Source organism: Hemiscyllium ocellatum, chromosome 18, assembly GCF_020745735.1.
Source record: "Hemiscyllium ocellatum isolate sHemOce1 chromosome 18, sHemOce1.pat.X.cur, whole genome shotgun sequence".
NCBI classification, from domain to species: Eukaryota; Metazoa; Chordata; class Chondrichthyes; order Orectolobiformes; family Hemiscylliidae; genus Hemiscyllium; species Hemiscyllium ocellatum.
This window is the reverse complement of record NC_083418.1, coordinates 47630653-47653769: the sequence shown is the minus strand read 5'-3', so window position 1 is coordinate 47653769 and position 23117 is coordinate 47630653. Positions and strand designations below refer to the sequence as shown.

The window sequence follows — 23117 nt, the reverse complement described above, 5'->3', positions numbered from 1 at the left end:
TAAAGAATGCTAGATGATTGGATGGAGGCAATGAAGCACAGTAAGCCGAACTGGAGCAGTGTGTCATTCAAGAGGCAAGGTGGCCAGAATCCATTTGATACTGATGAACAAATTTTATAAATCTTTCAAAAGTTGCTGTGAATTGAGTAGAAGGAAATGAAGCAAAAGTGAGGACTGCAGATGCTGGAGATCAGAATCAAGATTAGAGTGATGCTGGAAAAGCACAGCAGGTCAGGCAGCATCCAAGGAGCAGGAAAATCGATGTTTCAGGCAAAAGCCTGGAATGAAGTTAAGCTTGAAGTTTGAGGGAGTATTACCTAACTATAGAGGGTCTATTTTCATTTGTTTCCCTTTGTTAATGGGAAAACATTGCGCATTAGAGTAAAAAAAAGAGTAATTTGCTGTGTGATATACAGAAAGAAATGTTTCAGGTTACAAAAACTTTGTGCAATGGTGAGGTAGAGCTCTGTTCTATCTCAGGGACCTTGCATAGATCTAGGTTACTGTGGTTTAGTGGAAAGGATCAGAGTCTTCTCTCAATGCAATTAAAGAATTCAAGTGAGCTATTAAGATAACTTTTACTCTATTCCTCAATAAATAAGCATCAACACAAATAACACCACAGCATATCATCTTTCCATAACATGGCATAATTGACTACTCTGACTATGGAGACGATAATTGCTGCTTTACCAAATTGGAAACTATCAGTCTGCATCAGTAGTATGAATAAATGGATCTGAAAAAAGGCTGGAAAAGTAAAAGCAGCTAATGCCTCTATTTTCTCCAATATGAAGTAGTGTTTTGTGGTTTCATCTAGTTCAAACCCAGTTAGTTTACTTATATTTGCACAATTTCAAGTTGCCTTTAATCTTCAAAATGTTTTTTATTGAAGTCTCTATAAGCAGATGGTATTAAGCAGTGTTTGCTCTGGGAGAGTGCAAAGGATTTGGAAAGTCAGTCTGTCTTCAGATTTGTTCAAAGGTGACTTCGTCACAGATGGACTTGCAAACTTATGCCACAGATATTTCTGAAGGAGGACATGAACTGGTCTGTAGTTAGCCCCGCTCCTTAGTTATAGAACAGATACATTCATTCTCAATTGGAAATAAACTTTCAGTTCTGTACCACAATCTTTTGACTATTCCGTAGCTAGTTTTAAATCAGTTCACAGTTTATTCCAGGTATTGTTCCAAGCTTGTATTCTTGTGAATGAGACATTTTGCTACTTCGTTTCTCAAAAATTGTGTAAGCAGTAGGTAATAATCTGCCCTTATGTAATGCGTAATCCATGATAAAAAGAATGTGTCACAAATTTTCAGCTCTCTGGGCTGCTATTTTACTGCTCCAAATGTAAGCAGATGTGACATTTAATATTGTTTCATACTGATAAAGGGAACATCGACAGAGTTTCCACATACTGGAATATTACAATCTGTTATGTTATCTCATTTGAGTTTGAAATAGCAGAGTAAGTAGTAAAACACAAGTCAGGTTCCTTGGGGGTAAAAAAAATGGATAAATAACTAGTAAAGGCTGGATGCTGATCCAGCAGCACTTAATGCTGCCAAGACTGACACAGTGACTGTCACACAAAAAAAACTAACAGATTTTTCTGTTCTTTCGGTGCAGGAACGGGTGCCCTTTGAGAATCTTGCACAACAGCTGACAGGAAAAACAGGGGAGGATGTGAAGGTTGGTCCAGGGGTCATTGACCTCACAAGACCAGAAGATGCAGAAGGTGAGTGGGTAACCCTAAGGTCTAACAAAAAGCTTACGTGTTCAATGAGTAGTCAACTCAAGTAGGTTAAATGTTGTTGCTTCTACATTGGTTTCGCAGTTTCTCTTTTCTCATCCTTATTTCCCATGTTTCGCCTTAAGCACAACCAGAAACTTACACATTGTAATTCCAATTAACACAATGATTTGTGCTGCCATTATTGTTTAATTACAAGCATTTTGGAAAGATCACAATCTTACGGAGAGTAAATTTGAAGTCAATTCCCATTTAAAAAGGCACGTTGAAATTACATGATTCTATTTGAGATATTTGTACATGTGTCCAGATGATTTCACACTGGGCCATTTGATCTCAGATCGAAACAACATAAATAAAGCTTGAATCTCAAATCATCAAAGCATACCCCAACCCCCGAAGCAGTTCAGAGATCTAGTGTGACCAACAGAGAGCAGGTAAAAGACTCCTATCAATTTTAATTCTAACATTTAGTGCAAATACTATTTTGGCCTCACCACTGGCTACATCCTCCCCGTCCATCAAATAAATATCATGCTCAGGGTGCATCTGACCGAGCTGCTCTGCAATCTAAATCAGCAGTTTTCTTTTTGGTGATGTAAGTGCTGGTAGAGATCAATGTGTCTTGCACCCAATGGAAGTCATGTTTTGAGGATTTGCCGGGGTGATCTAGTGGTCTTGTCGGCAAGGCAAATGTTTAATTCTCTTAGGACCTTTTGGGTGTAATGTGTTCCATGCTTTTCCAGTGAATTAGTCATTGTAAATTCCCTGTAGGCTCAGAAACTGTTTCAAAATGGGTGGAATGAAGAGGACAGTGTCAGCCCAAGAATGAAATAGCAACAGGTTCCACACTCTTCTCAAATCTCGAAAATGATGCAGGAATTCTTCCAACAAAAATTGCCAATAATGTACAAATAACGATATAATCTTAATAGCATATTTACTAAATTTGAATAAATCTCTGTGTGTTGTCAAGTATTCAGGTAGATTTGTACAATATTTGGACCCAATGCGTAAATGTAATTTTAAAAATATAGACCTAGATATTAATGCGGCTGTTGTTTTACAAGTTGATCCCCACTCAATAATTATTTCAGCGGTAGATTTGAGTTTGATCAGGAACGCACGCAGCAGAAACAAGCGACTGCCTCATCATATTAGGATCTAGTGACGATGTTTTGATCCCAAGCAATTCTGGCCATGAGGAGCAACACTTATTGAGCTGTCGAAAGACACTTGCATACTTTCATCCAATGCTAACTGCCGCAGCGGAGAGTCAACTGGGTCTGACAGCCTCAGCTGTCAAAAGCTGCAGTTTGTACCCATGTCATCAAAAGCTTGATCTCCCAGAAGTTGCTGGCTAAAAGCATTTCAATAGTCCTTACGTGAGTAGCAGAAATATTCCAGCAGCTAGCTGAAACCATGAAGAGGGGGAGTGAGGAAAAGTGTTTGCTTTAAGAAAACGTCTATGAAGAAATTCACTGGAAAGCCCACTGATTTTCAGCAGTCAGTGTTCCAGCTGCAACAACACCAGGAGTTACGTAGTTCTCCATGGTCTTATTCTTCATGTTGATGCTGTACAGAGAGGAAGAGGGATTTCTGCTTATTGCCCAGAGGGGAGAAGAGGCAAGAGCACATCTCGTTACCCTATCACTGGCAACAAATCTTAACAAATATATATTGCATTTCTTGGGATAGGGAGGAGGAAACCCAAATGGACAAAAGAAAATGCTTACAAAACACACTCTGAATGTAATGAAGTAGAAGCCATTTAATCAGGAAAGCTGCTCCTTTCTAATTAACTGATCATGGCTCCAAACAGAAGTCACAGCTGACTAGCATTTCTGTCAGCTGCCATGTCAGTCTGTTTTGTGTTGTGTTAGAACGGCTGAGTCTCACAGCTGACTACTAAGCCAACAAGGGGAGATGGAGGTTGCTGATTTGCTCGAACTGAAAAGTCAGCTGTAAGACTCGACTATTCAACCCAAGAACCGAACTGAGTTTCTCAGCCGGATATAAAGACCTTCACCTCCTTGTAATGCCCTTCTACACCATGATCTTCAAATAAATGCACGGTGGGCTCGGTTGCTTTCGTTGCTGCGCCACTGTGCCAGGGATCCCGGTTCGATTCCAACCTTGGGTGACTGCGTGGATTTTGCATGTTCTCCCTGTGTCTGCGTGCATTTCCTCTAGGTGCTCTGGTTTCCTCCTACAGTCAATGTGCAGGTTAGGTGGACTGGTCATTGGAAAATGCGGGGTTACTGGAATTGTGCGGGAGGGCTGGTTTATGGGTTCTTCAGAGGGTCAGTCCAGACACATTGGGCCAAATGGCCTCTTTCCACACTGTAGGGATTCAATGAAAATTAGCTATTCTAAAATAACCTCTTCAGACATGATGTGTCACAACACTGGGGTAGGTAGGACTTGAACCCAGACCTCTGCCTCTGAATTAGGGTGACATCCACGATGCTACAAGACCTTTGTCTTGTATGTTTGAACTTCTAACTAAGATCATTTGAAGGTTCTCACACCAGAACATTGGTTGAAATCATCCTCTTTGATGTGGTATTGCATAGGAGCAAAACACAGACAATTAGACTTGTGTAGTTGTTTTCACATTTTAGATCAGTAAATGAGAAAGCACATCAGTGGCCCATATGAGCCTCCTGAGTGTTCAGCCGATCTGAGATGGGAGAGGATCGCAGCCTCTCCCTTTGGTGGCTGCATTTCTAATTGAGGGTGAGATATCTGCTGCATCCATGGGTCCTGGCATGATCCATCTCTTTAGGTGGGTATCCATGCCAACTGTACATCAGACAATGTCATCGCTTTAAATCAAGAAAGTTGTTGGTTCAGTTCAGAGACTTTAACACAAAAATCAAATGCTCCATGCAGTAAAGAAGGAGCGTTGCACTGTCAGAGGTGTTAATTTCTTTTAAATAAAGTGTCTCCTCCCAAGTGGACAAAAATGACCCAATGCCATGCTTTTATAGAAGAGGTATCTGCTATGCACTGGCCAATATTTGTGACAATTGGATTTCAACATTACAACACTGATGACAAATCAATAAACATACTCTATTTGCTGTAAAGCACTTTGGGATCTCCTGAGATCATGCTTTATACATAAATGCAACCCTTTCATATCTCCAGAGAGAGGTTTCTTTGTTATATACTGTACTTTATAACAGTGATCCCCCAAATCTGGGCTGCCATTGCTGGTTTTGTTGCAAAATAAAGTCAGCATCTGTCTGCAGCTGTATCTGTGTCCTCAACTATTTCTGCCCATCTGTTCTTTTTTGTATGTTTATGATGCCTTGCTGGACATGCTTGCATATCACTCTTTTAGTATTCTCACTTTTTGTGCATCTCTCTATCTTGTTTGTTTGACTCCCTTTCCTTGTTTGTGTCTTTCTCTTCTTAAATTTGTTTTTCACGCCTCCCATCTCTTCCTGCCTTGTGTCTGTTTCTCTCTAATACCTGTCCTTGTTTCTGTCTGTCTGTCTGTCTGTCTCTCTCTCTCTCTCCTACACTCACAGGAGTGAATGGTATGAACTGGTTGATGTCAGTTTAGCCACCTGTTAAATCCTTTTCCTGAAATTCATTTCCATGGACTTTGCCATTGCATGTATTACACTGTTGACTAAAGTGAAAATGATTTCCAGCATGTGAATTTGGCACAAGTTTTTTTGATTAATTTTACAGAAAACTTTCTGAACAATTTTCCCAGAGCATACGATTAGCAGTAGATTTTTGATTTTCCAAAGCCTTGTTGCAATTTTGTCAAATTGCTACTTCTGAGTTCATTGGATCAGCAACTGAGTAAAAATACCACATATTTGGTTAAACTGAAGCAAAGTTAGAGCAAATTCCAAGTATAACATAACACATTTAATGTCCTGCAGCATTTAGGTGTAAACTGTGGTAGCTCCTGCATAACAACGCAATGTCTACTTTTGTGCTTCTCATCTATAACTGCAAAGAGAAACAAACCCCCTGCGCCAATATTGGTCATACATAAATATTTGTAACAGTTACCATGGTAGTTTAGAAAGAAAAGGCAAGAAACAGTAAATGTTGAAAGTTACACCAGGAACAAAGATAAATATTTCTGGACAAGAATTTAAACTTTAGATAGCGAGTAGGTGAAACAGTGGAACAGTTATCATCCGGAGTGACTGTGGTCAAAAGCAAAGACTAAGATTTTCCTTTCCTTTCAGTCAACTGTGTGTTCCATTTGTCTACTCACCCCCCCCCAATCTCCGAGGTCTTTTTAAAATGCTCAGATGTAAAACATTAGCAGATACCACAAAGGTTTCAGTGAAGCCTTTTGTTCTCTCATTTTGTGGGGTTTGCAGCTTCCACGCTGCCTGGGTCGTGTGTTTGTTTTAGTTTATTTTGTCAGGAGGGGATGGGGATAAGAACATAAGATATATAAGCAGGAAATGGACTAATCCGAACGTGGTTTGCAACAATATTAGACAAATTTAAAAAGGGGCTGATTACCCATTACGATGGAATTAACTCCATATGGACTTGACAATAATAAGTCTATTTTTTTCCTTAAGTTTGAATTGATGGTTCATATTTCCTCTCTCTAAGAATTAGTACAGAGGGAATTCTTTAAGATTCTCAACAATCAAGACTGTTGATTACAATTTAGATGGCAAACTTGTGATCCAAATGGTTTCTTTTCATCCTATCATAATGGAGGAAATTGCACAATATTCCACGTCTGCCTAGTTGTTCAGAAACAAAGTACAGTTTAGTTCTTGGCTGGTTAAACGGTATGGGTAATATATTACCTGAGTTGCTTCATTACAATTCTACAGTCGGTCTCTGTTTTTAAAACCCACTGTTACTCCCTACCCTCCTTCTGTCCCAGAGGTGCTGCCTCACAAGGCTTTTACAGCTGCCAGCCATCCTGTGGCATTTTTCTTAATTGGTGTGTCTTCATTGTGAGTCTGGGTAATAAGTGGTAGCAAGATGTTCAATTGAGAGTCATCACAAGCTTTCCTGATTCAATGCTCACCCTACAATATTTATAAACATGTAGACTTTTGTACAGGGGTCATTGGGCAACAATTAACACTGGAAACTCTGGCTGGTTTTGTTTTTTCTTCCTTCTCAATCATCATAACCTGGTACCACCCAGGTGGAGATTAACTAACTCAGCTTGAATCAAAGATCAGGATTGCAATGTTACCTGTTGTCATAGAGTCATAGGTATGTACAGCACAGAAACAGATCCTTTGGTCCAACTTGTCCACACCGACCAGATATCCTATCCTAACCTAGACCCGTTTGCCAGCACTTGGGACATATCCCTCTAAAACCTTCCTATTCATATTCCTATCCAGATGCCTTTTAAACATTGTAATTGTACTAGCCTCCAAGACTTCCTCTGGCAGCTCATTCCATACACGCACCACCCTCTGTGTGAAAATGTTGCCCCTTAGCTCTCTTTTTAAAAAATCTTTCCCCTCTCACCCTAAACCTATGCCCTCGATTTCTGGACTCTCCACCTTGTCTATTTATCTTATCCATGCGCCTCATGATTTTATAAACCTCTATAAGGTCACCCCTCAGTCGCCAAAGCTGCAGGGAAAACAGCCCCAGCTGCTAACTGTAGCTCAAATCCTCCAACCTTGGCAACATCCTGGTCAAACCTATGGGTCAGTTTGATTTTGGGCCATTCATTTCACAGCAGCTTTCAATACTCCAATTTTGTTAGTTCATTTAGACAGTGAAGTGATCCTTAGGAACAGTGAATGGCAAAAATAGAGCCCAGTTGGTATAACTTTTCCATAAATTAGAGATGCTAAGTTAATTACTTAGGGAGCAGTTAGCTAACCTTCAACTGCTTGCAGACTGTTGAAAACTCCACTGTTTATTAATCAATATTTTAATTCCTAATTACTGCTTGCTGTCATCTTGAAATGTTATATTATAATTTAAATTGAAGCTGATTAAGCATGTCTTGTGTGGGTTTTTTTAAAGACTGCAACTTGAAAGCTTTTGAAAAATAAATCCTTAAATCAAAATATAAATAAATAACATAAATTGGACTTTGGCTTGAAGGTAACATTATAGTGAAGCCTTGTAAATGATATATTGTCACTTAAAAGAAATGCTATTACTTTTATTGGGACATACCAGCTTGAATTTGAGATGGTTACAAATCAAATGTACACAGCACATCGTTCAAAGTGAATCTGCCGTAGGAGGAAAGAGAAAGCTGTGTTGTGATTTTCTTGAAATTCAATGGATGGAGGCAAATTGTGTCACAAACATCAGATGAGAATTCCCATTTTTAAGAGTGTTGGAACATAACTTTAGCATTCCTGCTGTTTGGATGATAAGGAGAAGCAAAATTAAGAAATTATTTATCTTCTAATGTAATGTCATGTGGTTAAAATAGAGAGGACATTGTCTGTTGCTTAAGCAAAATACATTCTCCAAATACTGGGGACAGGGAGGTAAACATTGAGATGATACCGAGGCATTTGCACTAAGAAAGCTCTAGGTTCCAGCATCACTTTGTACTGGGTCAGCTGACTACTGCTGGAGTGGTAACTGGGACATTCCAAATGTATTTAGTGGAAGAAAGTAAAGTTTCTGTCAGTTTTTATCCGATGACTCCTGACCATTTCTTATAGCTGTTGTTTTAACATGTATGGGCACAATGTCTCAGCGTCAGCTTCTGGTGTCAACATTATTAAATCTGTCTTCTGGATCCCAGTTGTTTTGTATTTGCCAGCCTGACACAAAGACACGGCTCACTGACATTGGTCATCCAGACTCCAAAAACAAATTTGGAGTAATGTCTTTCACTTGATTTGAGGAAATTTAGACTCAGGGCTGTAGGTTTATGCCATAGGTCTCCATGTCATGGAATAGGCTAATTACTGACCTGCAGATCTTTGTATACATGGGACAGGATGTTCTGTGAGGTGGTGGGATTCAAAGTGAAGATTCATTTCCTTTCTTTTTCTGTCTTCGCCGACTCACTAAGTTGCTATAATTCAATGCACGGTGCAGCATGATGAGCAAATTGTAACTATTTTGAATGACTGGAAACAAGCTCTTTGCAGTCATTCATGTCACTACTGTCGTGTTTCAAGGAGCACCCAAGTGTATCACTGACAATTTTATTTTGGCCTCCCTGTAATGTTGACACTTGAGCTTTGAATAAGCAGGACCTAGCAGGGGAGACACTTTTCAGTCATTCAGATACAGGGTTTGATTTGACTTTACAAGACTTTTGCCTGAATGTATGTAGAGCTGAATTCAAAAAAGAGACAAGCATTTGTTTGATGGTCTTATTAAATTCAGAGTAAAAAATGAGGTCTGCAGATGCTGGAGATCACAGCTGCAAATGTGTTGCTGGTCAAAGCACAGCAGGTTAGGCAGCATCTCAGGAATAGAGAATTCGACGTTTCGAGCATAAGCCCTTCATCAGGAATAAGAGAGAGAGAGCCAAGCAGGCTGAGATAAAAGGTAGGGAGGAGGGACTAGGGGGAGGGGCGATGGAGGTGGGATAGGTGGAAGGAGGTCAAGGTGAGGGTGATAGGCCGTAGTGGGGTGGGGGCGGAGAGGTCAGGAAGAGGATTGCAGGTTAGGAGGGTGGTGCTGAGTTGAGGGAACCGACTGAGACAAGGTGGGGGGAGGGGAAATGAGGAAGCTGGAGAAATCTGAATTCATACCTTGTGGTTGGAGGGTTCCCAGGCGGAAGATGAGGCGCTCCTCCTCCAGCCGTCGTGTAGTTGTGTTCTGCCGGTGGAGGAGTCCAAGGACCTGCATGTCCTCGGTGGAGTGGGAGGGGGAGTTAAAGTGTTGAGCCACGGGGTGATTGGGTTGGTTGGTTCGGGCGGCCCAGAGGTGTTCTCTGAAGCGTTCCGCAAGTAAGCGGCCTGTCTCACCAATATAGAGGAGGCCACATCGGGTGCAGCGGATGCAATAGATGATGTGTGTGGAGGTACAGGTGAACTTGTGGCGGATATGGAAGGATCCCTTGGGGCCTTGGAGGGAAGTGAGTGTGGAGGTGTGGGCGCAAGTTTTACATTTCCTGCGGTCGCAGGGGAAGGTGCCGGGGGTGGAGGTTGGGTTGGTGGGGGGTGTGGATCTGACAAGGGAGTCACGAAGGGAGTGGTCCTTGCGGAACGCTGATAGGGGAGGGGAGGGAAATATATCCTTGGTGGTGGGGTCCGTTTGGAGGTGGCGGAAATGGCGGCGGATAATACGTTGTATGCGCAGGTTGGTGGGGTGGTAGGTGAGAACCAGTGGGGTTCTGTCTTGGTGGCGGTTGGAGGAGCGGGGCTCAAGGGCGGAGGAGCGGGAAGTGGAGGAGATTCCTCATTTCCCCTCCCCCCACCTTGTCTCAGTCGGTTCCCTCAACTCAGCACCGCCCTCCTAACCTGCAATCCTCTTCCTGACCTCTCCGCCCCCACCCCACTCCGGCCTATCACCCTCACCTTGACCTCCTTCCACCTATCCCACCTCCATCGCCCCTCCCCCTAGTCCCTCCTCCCTACCTTTTATCTCAGCCTGCTTGGCTCTCTCTCTCTTATTCCTGATGAAGGGCTTATGCTCGAAACGTCGAATTCTCTATTCCTGAGATGCTGCCTAACCTGCTGTGCTTTGACCAGCAACACATTTGCAGCAGTTATTAAATTCAGAGCATATGACAGAGCTTTTGCTGGTGGACTTCTTATTTAAAGCATTATTCTGTCTTGCTCCTGATTCACAGTTCAATCTGAGTGATTCGGTTAGTCACACTTCTGCCTCTGTGCTGGGAGGTCCTGGATTTAAATCCAATTCCAAGACTTTTTGGCGATAGAAAGAATGTTCATACAGCTTAAAACAGGTTGTCAATCCTGTCAAAATTCTTCCAATTATCCTTTTATAAAATGAGTGTGAAGATAGGCTAAAAAGAAATCAAATAAGGCAGCTTGAACAAAGTCCAGTTGAATAAGTATGGCATGTATCGTAGAATTAAAGAGTCATAGAGTCATATAGCATGGAAGCAAACCCTTCAATCCAATCCTTGCCCGTCGAAACTAGTCCCACTTGCCTGCTTTTGGCTCATATCCCTCTAAACCTTTCCTATTGATGTACCTGTCCAAATGTCTTTTAAATGTTGTAACTGTACCTGCATCCACCACTTCCTTAGGCAGTTCATTCCACATGAACCACCCTGTCTGTGTAAAAGATGCCCCTTGGTGTCATTTTAGGCCAACCTTTCTAACCTGTGAGGAATCTTGACAGACAGATGTCAGTGTTGTCTTTGTTTCCATGTTGACACACCACCACTCCCCCAACAACCACCACGCCCGCCCCCCCCCCCGCCAAGTGATTGTTTCTCAGAGCTGGGTTATTTTAATTTCTTTGGCAGTGGTGAGAGCCATTCCTATAATTGCTCAGGTTTGACGGCCTCTGGTGACAATGCCGACCAGGGATATAGCTAGTGTGACTGCATTAAAAAACATGTATTTGTTGAGACAATGTAATCATTTAAATTTTATTTATGCCTCCCCAACCCCAACTCTACCTGAGCGAACTTCGTAACATTGTAACAGGAGACTATCACTATATGATAGTCACCAAGGATTCCTAAAAGGATTTCAGATGACGCTTTGAGTCTTTGCTGTCACCAATCCACTTCTTCTTTTTCCTCCGTCTGCTACATTGCCAGCAATTTTTGAAATATGGCTGATTTATGTATTCTTTAGTCTGGCCCCATTGTTTTACCAAACTGGATTGATGTTAGCAACCTTCCATGTCCAATATTTGTACCTTCTCATACTAATGTAAATTAAGACAGGAGCTTAAAGTTTTTTGATCTCTGACCCAGTTGATTGATTCCAATATCTTTAGCTAAAGTAGTAATTTCATTTCAGATGATTTTATTTATTTCATAATGGTTCCTGAACTTGTCTCAATCCGTGATCAGGTGATCATTACAGTCATTATAGATCAATGTTTCTCACTCTTTAACAGTTATCCTATTCCAAGAAAGCCTCAGGTATTAAAATTAGATGATGAAAGATATAATTTGATACTCCACATTTTACCATTATCATGACAGGAGAAGTCTTGAGTGGGGTTCTAATGTTAATACGCACTGGCTGGGTTCAATGTCCTATTTCTGTGTGTGATCCAATGTGTGTAGCATGGAGGTTAACATAGGAATTACATTACATGATATGTTCCTATCATCAACTAATCAACAGATTATGATTGCCCACATAGGAGGTGATTTATGGAATGCCCACTGTAACTTCGATTGAAATCTATTAAATGGCTTCCCGGAAAATATGTGATCCTGCACACCACAAATCTAGTTCAGCAAACATTTCACACTGAAGTTACTCTGTGCTTCATAAACTGCTATCACATATAGTAACTACATTAACAGCTGTCTGGTGATGCTCTAAGAGCCTAGTTTAATGTTATCTGGTCTTGGGCTATGGATCAAGAGAGTAAATTAATTATTGTTGATCCCTAATTTTCTAAGATAATTAAGAGAAAACCTCTTAATATGGACTACAGTCACATTTGGGCCAAATTGAGTGGTCAGTTCCTTTCTTTGAGACACAATACTGTGCTCTACTGTGGGATTGGTTTATGGAATGACATAGCAGGCAAACATCCTTGCATCTACCTCACGAGGCACAACCTCAACTACCCCATGGTCTCAGGTGCTGATCTGATTCATCATCTGTCCACGGACCTGTGCCTCCACCTTGAGTTCCTTCCGTGCAGCTATTCTTTCTAGATTTGATAGTTACCACCTTGATAAAAGCTGCTTTTGGACTGAAAGTCCTTCTGCGTCTTTTCTTCCACCTCTGAGTTTAACACTCCTCTTTAATTGATCCATACCTTTTACATTTCAATTGCATCATTCTCTTTGGTCCTCCTACATTATATAATAAGTTCATACTAAATTTATAAGGAAATTGGCTTAAGAATTTGAAAGCAGCCTCCTCAGACCACCTTTAAGTACTCTTTATTAGAAAAGAGGATATTGTCCTGTTAGAAAGTTCACCACGAATCAGCAGTCCAGAGCTCTGTATTATGTATGTTTGTGCAGAGCTTTGCTTTCTACTGTCAGGGCAACACAATATGATTCACTGTTGTTAACTTACGCTATTTAAATGCATGTTTCAGTGTGAAAAGATACCTGCAACACAGCCACAGCAATGAATAGAGGTCACTTGTATTCCAAAACTTAGATTAAATCATTTTCTTCGAAGTGTATTTGTTTATATTCCTTAAATTCCCCTCTTCTCTCATTACATTGTTTCCTAAAGCTGAACATACAATGTTTGCGTGAGTGCTAATTCTTTGCAGGAGCCCATTTCACACAGTGGATTCCTTTGTGACAGACTGTCTGCTCTGGCACAAAGGCATAGTCAAAGATCAAGCGAAGAGGTTTCGTTTTTGGCTGCATATCTCAACCATTTCAAGTGCAGGCCTGCTTTAGACAGGTGTGATTAGGCACTATAGTTTTAAGGATATATTTATGGTCCCCATGGGGAACTATTCAAAAAGATTCTCACACTGTTACCACAGTGTAAATGTACACTATACATCAAATTCTCAAACACAAAATATTCACAAAGACTTATCAAATGGATAATGTGCCTGTCCAACACTTTTGATAATGCATGTGCTTGAGCTAAAAATCCCCATTACCTGACCTGAGGTGTAACAATTTGTTCCTGTCAACTTGGTTATTTACAATTGATGAAAATAGGAATAATATTCATTTAATCCCATTTATGTTCATTTAAAATAAAGAAAACAGTACAAATACTTATCATAAATACTGTTCCAAATAGTGTGAAACATCTGAGTGGGCTACTCTTGCACAATGCAAACTGGATAAAGTTTCCAATTAGATTTCTGTAGTAATTTCTCAATGGATATATAGTGGACATGACAATGATTAATCCTCTTATGTAAATACAGTTGTTGATGAGCAACATGGAGGCAAATCTATGCACTACCAGAAATTGTTTCTAATTTAGTTTGTGATGATGGGTATCTTTTGGTGATTTTTAAGGTTGGAATGTAATTTCAGAGTTCAAAGTTATAAAACATGATGTTAAAGTAGGGCACAATGTTCTATAATTCCAAACCTTGAAACCGAGCCAGAGTTTTCCAGCTGACTTCAACATCCATTTATAAAGTCATTGAATAGAAATTGAATAGAAATATGGTATTGGTCATAAGTACATTGATCTGCTTGCATTCCCTTTTCACTAGTTTACTATTTTAATCAAAACTGAGATTAAAGAAGTTTCATGATTTTGCATTATTGTTTTAGTTCCTACTATTGTGTAGTGTGCTGACTTTAAATGGGTTTTGATGCATATCTCTTTATTTGAATCACTTGATCAGATTACTGTGCGTTGCAGATAGTTGCTATACTTAATTTGTTCTTCTTTTCTGCCTGAAGGAAAATCTTTGCTGATGTTTTGCCAAACCACCAAGATATTTTGCTACAAACAGAGTAAGGAGGCAGCCCCTTAATTTAGATTTATAGAGGTTTATAAAATCATAAGGAGCGTGGCTAGAGTAAAGGGCCAAGGTCTTTTTCTCAAAGTAGAGAAGTCAAAAATTAAAGGGTATAGGTTTAAGGTGAGAGGGACAACTTTTTCACACAATGGGTAGTGCATGTATGGAATGAGCTGCTAGAGGAAGCGGTAGAGGCTGGTACAATTATAACATTTAAAAAGCATCTGGATGGGTATAGGAAGGGTTTAGAGGAATATGGGCCAAATGCTGGCTAATGGGATGAAATTAATTTATGATATCTGGTCGGCAGGGACAAGTTGGACTGAAGGGTCTAGTTCCGTGCTGTATAACTCTTATGACTTTACACAGCCAGAATGGTAATTAAACACCACACAGTCAACTTTAATCTGATCCAACTTACCTGACTGGTCTTCCTTTTTTTATTGGTTATTCAGGCAATATTGGGAAAGCAGTTTATGAAGATCTGAACATTTTCTCTGCATTTATTCAGCTTTAGCTATGTCAATAAAATCTCAAAATGCTACATCATGTTGTTGCTTTGGAAATGCAGAACTTAAAAGGTTAAAACATTGTTAGAACTACTGGAGTCTGTTTGGCAATCACAAAATGATTGAATAGATTTAGATATTACAGGCTGCATGTGACTATAGATAATACAGACATGTCAGTACACACTGCAGGAGTGTGTAAAACCTACTTCATCAAATGCCTTTCTAGTGTCTGTTTAATCAAGGACAATATATCTAAATTCCTATAACAGCATTTTCTATTTAAATTCAAATTCACTTTTAGTGAAATCGAAAAGGATCCACAGCCAATCTATCTCTAACTATCCAATGATCACTGCGTCTGCAATAGTCTTGAATTGTTTAGCTGGCTATTGCTGAAAAACAGACCTCACTCTCACATAGCTAGCAAGAAAAGCTGTTCGGACTAGGCTGTTTTCTCCAGAAAAGGGAAGACTAAGAGTTGATCTGATAGAGATCTCTAAAATTATGACAGGGTAGACATAGCAGATGTTTCAACTGGGAGGTGCATGAATGCTTCAATTTGTAGTATTCCTGCTCTGCAAACAGAAGACTTTGGTTTAAAGTGCCATGACTTGTAGCTGTGTTAATCTGTGCCTCAAATCAGACTGTTAATCAAGAAATATGAAAGAATCATTTATAATATGTTTAGGGGAACTTCTCCATGTAGAAATGGGCACGTTGTAGTCATGTGTGATTAAGCACTACATTCTGAAGAATATTGAAAAGTGTGGTCCCTGGGCAGTGCCATAAAATAGATGTTGCTTGCAGAAATGCCTTGGTGAGTTTTGGAGTGTTGTAGTTTAAAACCTTGAGTGAATGTTACATTCTTGACATGACCAGAGGTGTCATAGGCAGAGTTCACCATGAAGAGTTCATGTGTTACAGCACATATAACTTTGGATATTCAGAGGCAATCTCAATGTTCATTCATGGGATAGTATAACTTTGCTGCTTGGACCAGCATTTCTTACCCTTCCCTAATTGCTCTGGAGTGGACTGCCTTATTAAACTGCTGCAGCCCTTAGGGTGTAGGGACATCTGCAATGCTGTCATAAACGATGTTCCAGGATTTTGACCCAGTGATGATCAAGGAATGTGATAAGGTTTCAAGTCAGGATGGTGGAAGGCTTGGAAAGGAACATACAGATGTTGGTGTTGTCCTTCTAGCTAGTACAGGTCACAGGTTTGGAAGGTGCTGTTGCTGGAGCTTTGGTTACTGCAGGGCATCTTATAGGTGATATTCGCTGCTATATCACTGTGCATCTGTGGAGTTGAAAGCTATTAATACAGTGCCATTGAAAAGGCTGTTTTGTTCTGCACAGTGATGAGCTACCTGAGAGTTATTGAAGCTGCACTCATTCAGACAACTGAAGAGCGGTGAGTCAGGATTTGAGGTACACACTGCAGAATTTCTGCTCTTGCAGCCACAGTATTTATATGATTGGTCTAGTTCAGTTTCTGTCAATGGAAAAGCCCAGGATGTTGATAACAGGGGATTCAACAATGGAAATCCCATTGTTCATCAAGGGATGATGGTTAGATTCTCTGTTGTTGGAGGTGGTTATTTTGTGCCACACACATGCAAGGTAGTGTTACTTGTCATGTGCCTGCTCAATCCTGGATATTGTCCAGATCTTGCTGCATGGATATAGTTAACTTCAGCATCTGAGGAGTGAGAATATTTGCTCAGGAAATTTATATTCTCGATTGTGTTTACATTAATTGTCGTGACAATACCTGCTATGGTGACCAAACACGTTTTTTTTTAAATGTCTATAAAGTGCAGAAAGGATGTGATAGGCCAGGCTATTACTTAAAACAAAAAAATTGGGTAGAATATATATATGAGTTTAGTCTCCTGAGAAGAAGAGATTGACTTTAACTGACTGTACTACTCTAATCTGTAGATATTTGCCTACTCAACATGTTCAGAGATGTTAGTCGACACCTCTGGATCAGGTGGAACTGTGCCACAAGAGTCACGCTCCAAGCTATGTTTCTTGGCTGTGAATTTCCATTGGGTCTCTTCCAATTGTTACAATTTTAACAGAAGATCTGCAGGTACCTTTAAAAGGACAGAAGACAAATCATTGACGCCATTTCTCCAGAGTTTCACCCCCAAATTATGATGGTAATTGAGGGAATTCTCATGAGAATTAAAATATTCTTATGCTTGATCAACTCTAACGTGCACTGTCCTCTTTAATTTCTCCACTCAGCTGCTTTAGTTCTCACTTTCTTTCACAGTGGAGGAGAATTTTCACATGTGGAGGAGAACTCAATGTAAAATGGAAGCAATGGACCCAGACAATTTTTTTTATCAAGTTCTTCAATGTTATCACATTAAAGCTGTATTTAGTTGGTATAGTCCTCAAATGTAGCCTTGAGGAATAATTTTGTCAATGCATGCTTCTGGTGTTGTGTCTTAGCTGCTGAGAGTAAATATTGAGAATTGGAGCATGATGCTTCCCATTATTTTCTGTTTAAAATTATTGAATTTAAAATGACATGGACTACATGCCTGACATTTCTAAATGATCTATGGCCAAGGAGGGAGCATAAATTCAGAGAACTGCTCATTTAGTTTAGTATTTACTTCGAGATGGCTTTAGAATCTGTCCTAAAGGAGCCTTCCACATCCATCAAAGTTTTACCTGCACATCCACTAATATCATTTATTGTATCAGTTGCTCCCGATGCGGTCTCCTCTACATTGGGGAGACTGAGCGCCTTCTAGCAGAGCGGTTTAGGGAACATCTCCGAGACACCCACACCAATCAACTACACCGTCCCGTGTCCCAACATTTCAACTCCCCCTCCCACTCTGCCGAGGACATGGAGGTCCTGCGCCTCCTTCACGCCACTCCCTCACCACCAGACGCTTGGAGGAAGAACGCCTCATCTTCCGCCTTGGAACACTTCAACCCCAGGGCATCAATGTGAACTTCAACAGCTTCCGCATTTCCCCTTCCCCCACCTCACCCGAGTTCCAAACTTCCAGCTCAGCACTGTCCCCATGACTTGTCCAGACTTGTCCGACCTGCCTAGCTCCTTTTCCACCCTCTCCTCCCTGACCTATCACATTCATCCCCTCCCCCACTCACCTATTGTACTCTATGCTACTCTCTCCCCATCCCCACCCTCCCCTAGCTTATCTCTCCACTCTTCAGGCTCACTGCCTTTATTCCTGATGAAGGGCTTTTGCCCGAAATGTCGATTTCGCTGCTCGTTGGATGTTGCCTGAACTGCTGTGCTCTTCCAGCACCACTGATCCAGAATTTAGAATCTGTTAGCCAAATGTTCTTTGGCTATATTTTTAAATATAGATTTATTTTAATTGACTCATGGAATATGGGTGTCATTAGCAAGGCCAACATTTAATATAAGATCATGGTGAATAGGAACAACAGAAAGTCACTTGTGCCTCAAAATCTGCTCCAATAAGACTATGAGACAGTGGGGACTGCAGATACTGGAGATCAGAGTCGAGAGTGTGGCGCTGGAAAAGCACAGCAGGTCAGGCAACATCCGAGGAGTAGGAGAATCGACATTTCTGGCATAGGCCCTTCATCAGGAATCTGTCTGACCAGCTGTGCTTTTCCAGCACCACATTCTCAACTCCAATAAACCTATCCCCATTTTTCTATTTCCTTCCACCTTCCTGTTTTATCTTCATACCATTCAATTTTCTTTTTACACAAAAAATGATCAACCTCTGTCTTGAATAGAATTTACTACTGAGCATCCACAGATCCCTAGGGTAGCAAATTTCATAAGGATTGCTGCTGGGTCCTGCACTTTTTGTTATTTACATAATTGATTTGGATACAAGCATAAGAGGTACAGTTAGTAAGTTTGCGGTTGACACCAAACTTGGAGGTGTAGTGGACAGTGAAGAGGGTTACCTCAGATTACAACAGGATCTTGACCAGATGGGCCAATGGGCTGAGAAGTGGCAGATGGTGTTTAATTCAGATAAATGCGAGGTGCTGCATTTTGGGAAAGCAAGTCTTAGCAGGACTTATACACTTAATGGTAAGGTCCTAGGGAGTGTTGCTGAACAAAGAGACCTTGGAGTGCAGGTTCATAGCTCCTTGAAAGTGGAGTCGCAGGTAGATAGGATAGTGAAGAAGGTGTTTGGTATGCTTTCCTTTATTGGTCAGAGTATTGAGTACAGGAATTGGGAGCTGAAAATGTGTTGCTGGAAAAGCACAGCAGGTCAGGCAGCATCCAAGGAACAGGAAATTCATCAGGAATGGCGTGTGAAGGGCTTATGCCCGAAACATTGAATTTCCTGTTCCTTGGATGCTGCCTGACCTGCTGCACTTTTCCAGCAACACATTTTCAGTTCTGATACTCCAGCATCTGCAGACCACACTTTCTCCTACAGGAATTGGGAGGTCATGTTGCGGCTGTACAGGACATTGGTTAGGCCACTTTTGGAATATTGCGGGCAATTCTGGTCTCCTTCCTATCGGAAAGATGTTGTGAAACTTGAAAGGGTTCAGAAACGATTTACAAGGATGTTGCAAGGGTTGGAGAATTTGAGCTACGGGGAGAGGTTGAACAGGCTGAGGCTGTTTTCCCTGGAGCGTTGGAGGCTGAGGGGTGACCTTATAGAGGTTTACAAAATTATGAGGGGCATGGATAGGATAAATAGACAAAGTCTTTTCCCTGGGATCGGGGAGTCCAGAACTAGAGGCCATAGGTTTAGGGTGAGTGGGGGAATATATAAAAGAGACCTAAGGGGCAACTTTTTCATACAGAGGGTGGTACATATATGGAATGAGCTGCCAGAGGATATGGTGGAGGCTGGTACAATTGTAACATTGACAAGGCATTTTGATGGGTATATGAATAGGAAGGGTTTAGAGGGATATGGACCGGTTGCTGGAGGTGGGACTAGATTGGGTTGGGATATCTGTCGGCGTGGACAGGTTGGACCGAAGGGTCTGTTTCCATGCTGTACATCTCTATGACTCTATGTCGAGGTTTTAAGAACTTGATATTTCAAATAGATCACCTCTTGCTATTGACCATTATTTGGGAAGATAGTAGAGACCCACTACCTTAACTTGCTAGGTCATTTCATAGGGCTGTTAAGATTCAACTAAATTGTTGCAAGTCAGATTGGATAAATACATCATTGTTTTTCTCTAAAGAACACCAAGTAGGTTATTACAACTGTCCTGTGGCTTCATGATTGCCATTCTAGCTTTTTAATTCAGATTCCAGCTTTATTCCACCTCCTCCCCACCAGGTGCTTCAATGGGACTAGAACTCCTCCTTCCATCCATTAGCTCTTGGCTCTGGATTCCTTCACCAGTAACATAATCACTATGCTATTGTATTCCAAAACTGACCTCTTAAACTCATGATGGATGAAAACTGAATGTTGGATTCTCATCACATGATGAATTATGATTTTTAAAAATTATGGATTTAAATTTGTAACTAAAAAGTCAATATGAGACAGAACCATGTTGATAGCTGAGAAACATCTCCTCTGTATAGTGATTTATAGTAGAAAGTTATATCAGAATATTACTCTGATAGTGAACTCATTTAATGAAAATGTAGTTACTCTAAAAATATTCATGTAATAATTCACTTATAAGATAGCATAATAAAAAAAAATATTGAATAAAATAAACCCATACAGGGAGAGCTAGCATGATGAGAGGGGAAAGAAGAACAGCGAGAGTAGTGACTTAACGCTAAGACAAGACTCATTCACTCATGCTCTTAGTCAAACCTATGAAAAATGTTCATTCCGGCTTAGCTAAAAGAAGCTGTCCTAACATTGCAGTTTTTGCTTGTAAAGCATGGCTTACAAACCTGAAGACACACCTTCATTAGATTAGAGAACCTTATGAATTAGTGTCAAGAATGCAGCAATTTCAAATTCAGCTGAACCTGAACTTGCAGCTTTCTTCAGCTCATCAAGCTGTCAGTCAGTAATACTCACTCCTGACACATTGAACAATGTTTTGGTGCGAAAAGAGACCTGAGTATGCATTCTCTGAGGGCCCCATTGCTCAAGGAACCATGTGCTTATCTTCCTAAAAGTAGCAGGAACGTGATGACTCAACATATTCTGATGTGTAAGAATAAAGGCTGAACGTTTATGTATGCATACAAGCCTATTTATTCTGTTAAAAGAGTGTCAATCAGAAAGCAATGGCACTGAGGGCATCATAAATTTCTGAACTGTTCCTGAGGAACAGACACTAGCTGTCATGTCTGAACTAGCATTTCACTGCTGGGGTAATGGATGCCTTCATCTGGCCCAGCAGTTAGCAGATTGCCCTCTGTTGATGGATTCTGTCAGCTGAATGCTACACTAGATTTCACTGCACAATAAACACGGCTCTCTGAGCCCACGCAAAGTGAAATCAATTTATCCTGTATGCTCTGGGCATGCTAAATAAAATTAATGTACTGTGTTGCTCTCTTTTCTTCCTACTCCGATGTTTCAGGGAGTAAGGCAATGAATGGGTCTCCAGCTAAACTACAGCAGTATTATTGTTGGCCAACAGGAAGCACTACGGTGACGGAGGCACGAGTTTACAGAGAAACCAGGGGTCGCAGCAACAACGAGCCACATATCAAACGACCAATGAATGCGTTCATGGTGTGGGCAAAGGACGAGCGCAGGAAGATACTGCAGGCATTTCCAGACATGCATAACTCAAACATCAGCAAAATCTTGGGTGAGTAACTGAAAAAAATGTTTTGAACAATACTATGCATACCCACTAACAGCTTCCTATGGCCGTAGTATAACTTGTGTAAACTTATATTGCTCATAAAAGAGACATACTATTGAAGCATTTCATTCACCATGCATTAGGGCAAATGCATGAACATCAAACTTGAAAGGAAACTACAATTTATATCGCTTGAGAAAAGGTGCTGATTGGATGGCAAGGGGAATCTGGTTGAGGTGTTACCATGGGAATGCACCAGGGCACCATTGTTCCTCATGTTTTATTTAATTCTGTTTTCAGAGAAGTGAGCCTTGTTCATGAACAAGAATATATCCCAGCAAAAAGAAGTGAGCTGTACACTGAGTCCGACTGATAATTTAATATTGGTTGTTAGTGTAATTCTTAGAAGACCTGGGATTGTTCAGTTAGTGCTGTCCAATCTCAAATCACATCTAATATTGAACCCTATATTTTGAGTTTTGCAAAATTGGACAGGTGGAGAACCATTAGTACTCTGCCTCTTGTGAGCAGCCAAAGAGAGATGCTGGATAAAAGATGCTGTAGAGAGATGCTGTTTGATACAACCCACTTTCCAACCAAACAGCACTTTTTCTCAACCTGTATATAATGTTGTTCCCTTTGAAATTTGGTGTACTTGTATCTGACCTGATGACTGCAAGACAAAAAGCTTTGACAGCATGTTTCTTTTTTCAGTAATACTTGAATCGTAACTGATATGCTGTATAACTGGGGAACTAGAAGTATGGAGTAAGTTTGCATAAGAAACAACTTATAATCATATAATCAATACATGAGCTAACTCACACTTATGAATAGATATTTAGAATTTTAATACATTTCCAATTTTACACTTAGTAATAATGATATCTTAATGCTGTCAATCAATGCAGGTATTCTGTCCATCTCAAAATAATAGATTATATTGGAAACCAGACCAACATTTCTAAATCACATGATATTCCCTTATAATTATCACTTGGTTGGATTTCCTCAAATTCTCTCAATATCATTGTAGGATCCACTGAATCTTTAAAGTAACATGACAAAACTGACTTTGGTTTTTCATGAAATATGTGCATTTGCTTTTCTGAATTCATATAATAAAAAGAAAATAAAGGTGAAAAAATGATTGTAGCTGTAAAGAATGTTAACAATAAGAACCATAACCATTACAAATAAGAATGATGAAGTTCAACAGCAAAGTTATTGAGTTTTATGAAATATTAGATGATATTGATTAACCAGTTTACTTAATCAAATTAAGGATCAAAAGACATAAATGCAAAGTAATGCCAAAGAAGTTCAGGACATGTTCAGGAACAACTTTCCTTTCGTTTAAATTGTAATAAAGATTTAGATTAATCTAACAAATAATCTCTTTAAACAGTTGGTGAAAGGAAAAAGAAGAACATTTTCTAATAATTTGGAGCTATATTTCTTCAGCGCAGATAAAGCCTTACAAATTTTTACATTTGATAACTTTAATGTTTTGTTTTACTGTGACCAGCCTGAGTTTCTGTTCCTGCTAAATAAGAAAACTGCCAGGATGAACTGAGG

The 23117-nt window shown here is 40.3% G+C and overlaps 1 protein-coding gene across 2 annotated transcripts in view; it reads left to right on the top strand.

The window, feature by feature from the left end:
- sox6 (SRY-box transcription factor 6) overlaps positions 1 to 23117 on the top strand; it is a 389285-nt gene that overhangs the window by 350968 nt on the left and 15200 nt on the right. For both annotated transcript variants that reach the window (XM_060838517.1, XM_060838516.1), the window contains exons 12-13: positions 1633 to 1741; positions 21369 to 21542. In XM_060838517.1, coding sequence (XP_060694500.1) covers positions 1633 to 1741; positions 21369 to 21542 — 283 coding nt within the window. The remainder of the gene's footprint in view (positions 1 to 1632; positions 1742 to 21368; positions 21543 to 23117) is intronic.